Consider the following 5,962-nt stretch of genomic DNA (forward strand, 5'->3'; position numbering starts at 1 on the left):
GTTGCAAACAGGATGCATGCTTTGGAATATTTTATTCTGTACAGGCTTCCTTCTTTTCACTCTATCAATTAGGTTAGTATTGTGGAGTAACTACAATGTTGTTGATCCATCCTCAGTTTTCTCATGTCACTACCACTAAACTCTGTAACTGTTTTAAAATCACCATTGCCCTCATGCTGAAATCCCAGAGCAGTTTCCTTCCTTTCCAGCAACTGAGTTAAGAAGGACACCTGTATCTTTGTAGTGACTGGGTGTGTTGATACACCATCCAACGTGTAATTAATAACTTCACCATACTCAAAGGGATATTCTGGGTCTGCTTTTTTAATCTTTACATATCTACTAATCGGTGCCCATCTTTGCAAGGTTGACTATGTGTGGGGTACAGAGAAGGGGTAGTTATTCAAAAGTTGAAAAACAGAATGAGTCCATGCAACTTATTATGCGATTTGTTAAGCACATTTTTACTCCTGAACTTATTTAGGCTTGCCATAAAGGGGTTAAATAATTATAAACTCAATATATTTTAGCTTTACATTTTTTATACATTTAAAAAAGTTCTAACAAAATTCCACTTTCACATTATGAGGTATTGTGCGTAGATCAGTGACACAAAATCTAAATTTAATCAATTTTAAATTCAGGCTGTAATATAACAAAATGTGGAAAAAGTAAAGGGTTGTGAATACTTTCTGAAGGCAATGTATAGTTATATTTGAATAAATATGCATATATACATAATGATTTCACTTAAATTAAAATAAATTCTTATTCAACTGAGTTATGATGGTGCTGATGTGATCTGCCTCACAATAATTATTGTTCTAATCAAATAAGAATTTTGTGTTTATGTTTTTTTGATTATTTGCACAATTTGTTGGATCAAAGTTTTATATTTAACACATTAAGTCACTTTAGGCTACTAGTCATGTACTGTTGAAATTAGTTTATATGCAGTGAAACAATTATGTTGGATATTTCATTACCTGTCAATAACAGAAATATTACCGTAATAAACATTTGACTGATGCTAATAATATACACCATCTTTAATCATTAACCTCACAAGTACACATTTTGAGGAAAGAAATAACAGTATCTGGCCATAGACTAGTCACTAGTAAGTACATCATTCGTCTGGCCTTGTTTACTATGCAGTTTCTGAGTAAGAATGGTGTTTCTTTGTCGACAGATCAAAGGTGTCCACATGTGAAAACAGGGAATTTCAACAACAAGATCAGATGGCGCCAGATTGCTAGTCTTGCTAATACCAGCCTCTCTCTACGTCCCGGACTTGATGGGTTTGCACGTCAGCCAAGCTACCAGATTGCAACCAAAACATCAACATTTTGATAACTGCGTACTTTCTGATTTTTTGATTAAATCTTTCTGCTCACACGCAAGGGGTGAATATCTGAGGTGGTAACTTGAATTCTTTAGGGCGGAAAGAGTTGAGTAGTTAGTCAACATTTTGTCCACAGAAATCAGAGTGTTTTGGCTAAGAGCTTTGACCAATCACAAACACTCATGTGATAAACAGACAGAGCAGATGTCTCAGTTTTGAAAGGCTAACTGGTCTTTAGCAGAGGAAAGAATATTACCATTATTTTCACGACTACACTCCCAAGGCAAATGAAACACGGTATGGTACGAACTGAATATTACAAACAATATCCCTGTGTCTTTGTAGGATGGTATTATGGTGGCGGTGTCATCCTTAACTTTGAGACTGCGTGTGGGATTGACATTGTTCTTTAGAGATGCCTCTGATCCCTGGAATAGTATTTTAGCAAATACACACAAAAGTGAGTACTCTAGTTCTGAAAATAGTTCTTAACCGCACCCTGTTTGGAAAGGTTACCAGGGGTTACTGTGATTGTCTGTTTGGATGGCTGTAGTTGTTGTTTCCTGATGAAGGAATAATGGGTAAATGTGGGTTTCAGATGTAAGTAGGAATTCAAGCCAAAAAACACAGCTCTTCCCACATCAAGGATGCCCACAGGGCCTGCCTTGGCATCCCTTCTTTACTTTACCACACACACACACACACACACACACACACACACACACACACACACACACACACACACACACACACACACACACACACACACACACACACACACACACACACACACACACACACACACACACACACACACACACACACACACACACACACACACACACACACAATTCAGAATATTCAGCTGTTTTCAGAGTGTAGACGATTGTGCTGTTTTGGTAAGTCTTTGCTGGAATTTAGAGGAATGAGTAAATAAGATTGAAATCAGTGGCCCCACCCATCCCAGGGGATTGCTATTGGCACAAGTAACCTCTCTTGAGCAGAGACTCATTGTAAAATATCTGAGATGCTTCATTTGAAATGTTTCACAAAAAGAGCAGTGCCATCCAACTTCTAATGTCAATTGTCTTATATCATAAGATTACAATGTACTCTGGCCCCACTGACAAGGGCAGCCCCACTGACAAGCACGGAAATGAACTTCACTGTAACATCTGGTATCTTGCTGTTCTGCGGTAAAAAGGCAGGAATGTAAACACCTCACTTTCCCTGGGGTCATTGCAGATTGGGACCAGGCTAGCTTCCCCTGATTTGACTCAATAGTTCCATAGCAGCAGATATTTAACAATACTGAAAATAATTGCTATACAAGTGATCAAATCTTATGTGATAAAAAGGTGAGACACTTTCTGCCCCCCCTCTCTCTCTCCCTCTCCCTCTCTCTCTCTCTCATATGGAGAAGGCACTAGTCTCCTGTGAGGTGGCTTGAGAGTTGTTTAAGGACATCTCCACAGCTTGCTCCTCCCTTCTCCTCGTCCTTTCTCCAAATGCCTTGGCTGCTTTCAGTACATGTTTCCTAAAGGAGGACCCTAGGAAGGTGTAAAGTAGTGGGTTGAGACAGCAGTGGGTCAGAGCCAGGCTCTCAGTGACCTGCGCTGCCCGGTCCAGGGCCTTACTCACACCGCAGTGGGTCACCAGCGTGTAGGCAGAGTCCATCGCCCGGTACATCTTCACAGCGTTGTAGGGCAGCTGGGTGACCACGAACACCCCCACCACGACCAGTAACACCCGGATAGCGCTCAGCCTCCTCCCCCTACTCTCCACTGGGAGTCGCCCCAACACACGCCCAACGTTGAAGTAACACCACGCCATCACCAGGAGTGGCACCAGGAACCCCAACAGCACCTCCACCATCTCTAGGCAGGCCTTGACCTCCTGGGCCAGACTGGACGGGTAGACAGCCAAACAGACCCTTCTCCTGGAGGTCTCGCTCACCGTGGAGAACAGCAGGTCTGGAAGACCCAGGAGCAAAGCAACAGCCCACACCCCCAGGCAGACCTTCCCACAGTGAGCCCGGGTGAAGACCCTGCCTAGCCTTCCCTGGTTCCTTCCCTCAGCTCTAATAGATGCTAGGTAGCGGTCCATGCTAACACAGGCAAGCAGCAGCATGCAGCAGGTGAAGTTGATGGTGTAGCAGGCAGAGACCAGCTTACAGAGAGGCAGGCCCAGCTCCCAGCCCCGTGCCGCATCCACAGCCCAGAAGGGCAGGGTTAGGAGGAGGAGGAGGTCGGCTACGGCCAGGTGGACTAGGAAGGCGTCCATCATGGTTCTCCTCAGACGTTTATGGTAGGCGTAGACGGATAGTACCAGGGAGTTCCCGGCTAGCCCAACCGCCACACAGACTGAGTACACCACAGGGAGGAAGAGTCCAGCGAAGGAGCGCACGTCAGCCTTCTCACACACAGTGTGGTAGTCCTCATAGCTGTAGTTCAGGGTTAGGTTGTCATAGTAATCGTAGTCCTCGACCAGATCCATGGTGGAGGGATATCTGTATCTGTAGGACAGAGCAGGAGGATTAGGATGGTGTACTGAGAGTCAGTAGTCTGTGCAGCTAATTCAAATGAAAGGAAAATAGAAGGAATGTAAAAACCTCAATGTCCCCGGGTCATTGTTAACCACATGTGGGGACAACAGTTGGTGTCACACCCAAGGGTTGGTGTCGAATCAAAATCTGGTTTTGAGCTACCTAGTCGAGAATGAATCTACTAGTGATTTCGTGCTAGATCCTTTCTGATTACTGAAATGCTTTTCCCACAGGTGTAGGATCTTATTTTGATCATTTTTTGCTGCTGAAAATTTTCCTGCACTGCAGGAAATGTCGATGAGCTTCATGATTTAAAGAAATTCCCAAAAGCCTGCACTAACACACGGTTGTATTAACAGTATTGCACCTTTCATGTAGCCAGTGCTTGACTTGGACTGATCTACTTTTGATCTAATATTCTATAAGAGGAACAGGACCTCAAGCAGTAGAACATTTGAGGTGCCGGGATCAGCTCTGGTGAGCTCCTACCCAAGTCAACCACTGAATGTAGCCTAATTGTGACCAGCTAATAGCCGAACCACAGATCAAGCAACAATATGGACTAAGCGTTAAAATCTTTATTGCTGAAGGATTATTTTGCTGCGCCAATACCTGGTCAAATAAGAGGCAACACTTTTAGTTAACTGGACTAAATAGTGCACTTTTTTTTAATTGCACCTTTTATTGAAAGTGCATTTAAACGTAAATGGACTTCACAGCAAAACAGACACAGTAAAATAAAATTGAAGGCATAAAATAACAACAATTACAACAAGCAGAGAGTGAGTATATGAAGACCAGAGACAGAAAGAGTGTTGAGCCACAGGCACTTTCCTATCACCCTGCTTTTTCCTCCCCTCGATCAAAAACATGATCTGTATGTGGTCTCTGAGCCAGTACACACACACACGCACGCACGCACGCACACACGCACACACATTCCACAGGTCCAGATGGAGACGCTATTTGAATTCCATTAGTGCAATCCATCCCATCTCTTTCTGTTGAGTCTTTGACCTCATAAAGTTGGTGATAACATTGGGGGGAGTAAATCACGTGAATGTAATCTACCTAGTTACTCATACAGGCAGAAAGGTGGGGTTCAACACCTGTGTCTCATGGATATTCAAATGCACATACAACACACTATAGGGGGAGTTAAAATACATAGAAACAGAAATGTAATGTCATAGGAAACCAATAATATCGGTTTCATTCAGTAGGGTATGTGAGTGTAATGCCCATCCCAAACGTTCTCACCGGTGCTAGACCAATAATGACAGACACTAAAAAGAAAGAAAGAAAGCCCCCTGAGAGAAAAAAAAGAAGAAAAAAAAGAAAGCCTACACATTCACCTGGATTTAACCTTTGCATTTGGAAACAACATATTATGTCCTGGACAAGCTGTCTTTGTTTCTTTATACTGTATCGCAAAATGTACCTCTCTCACCACATTCAACCATATATTAATCTGTAGACAGATGCTTTGGCTTGCTAAGGAACATATTAACCACTAACCAGCTTCACAATGTCACTGCCAGGAATACTTTTTCCACAAATCAGCCAATCCTTCAAAAATAAATAAGCCTTACCTCCTTTGCTTGTCTCCTCTCGTGCAGTAAGCTAATGTTTACCTACTGCTGCTCCGGATCCTCCTTTTGGGAACTCAGACTCATAGCACATAACAAGGAGGGTGTTTTTGATAGAGAGAGAGAGAGAGAGAGAGAGAGAGAGAGAGGACTAAGAGAGTAAGGGGGAGAGAGGTTGACAGAGAGAGAGAGAGAGAGAGAGAGAGAGAGAGAGAGAGAGGAGAGAGAGAGAGAGAGAGAGAGGGAGAGAGAGAGACTAAGAGAGTAAGGGGGAGAGAGGTTGACAGAGAGAGAGAGAGAGAGAGAGAGAGAGAGAGAGAGAGAGAGAGAGGGGGGGATAAGAGAGTAAGGGGGGAGAGTTTGACAGAGAGAGAGAGAGAGAGAGAGAGAGAGAGAGAGAGAGAGAGAGAGAGAGAGAGAGAGAGAGGGATAAGAGAGTAAAGGGGGAGAGAGTTTGACAGAGAGCGAGAGAGAAGAGGAGAG

The 5,962-nt window shown here is 43.3% G+C and overlaps 1 protein-coding gene across 1 annotated transcript; it reads right to left on the reverse strand.

Annotated features, from left to right (window-relative positions):
- Positions 1–2,239: 2,239 nt before the first annotated feature.
- Positions 2,240–5,548, reverse strand: LOC115169914 (atypical chemokine receptor 4-like). The gene is made up of 2 exons (XM_029726032.1): positions 5,483–5,548; positions 2,240–3,860 (listed from the first exon to the last, which is right to left on the reverse strand). The coding sequence occupies exon 2, from the start codon at positions 3,839–3,841 to the stop codon at positions 2,756–2,758; it is 1,086 nt and encodes a 361-aa protein (XP_029581892.1). The 5' UTR covers positions 3,842–3,860; positions 5,483–5,548; the 3' UTR covers positions 2,240–2,755.
- Between the last annotated feature and the right edge of the window lie 414 nt (positions 5,549–5,962).

This window comes from Salmo trutta, chromosome 31 (genome assembly GCF_901001165.1).
Source record: "Salmo trutta chromosome 31, fSalTru1.1, whole genome shotgun sequence".
In the NCBI taxonomy this organism is placed as follows: domain Eukaryota; kingdom Metazoa; phylum Chordata; class Actinopteri; order Salmoniformes; family Salmonidae; genus Salmo; species Salmo trutta.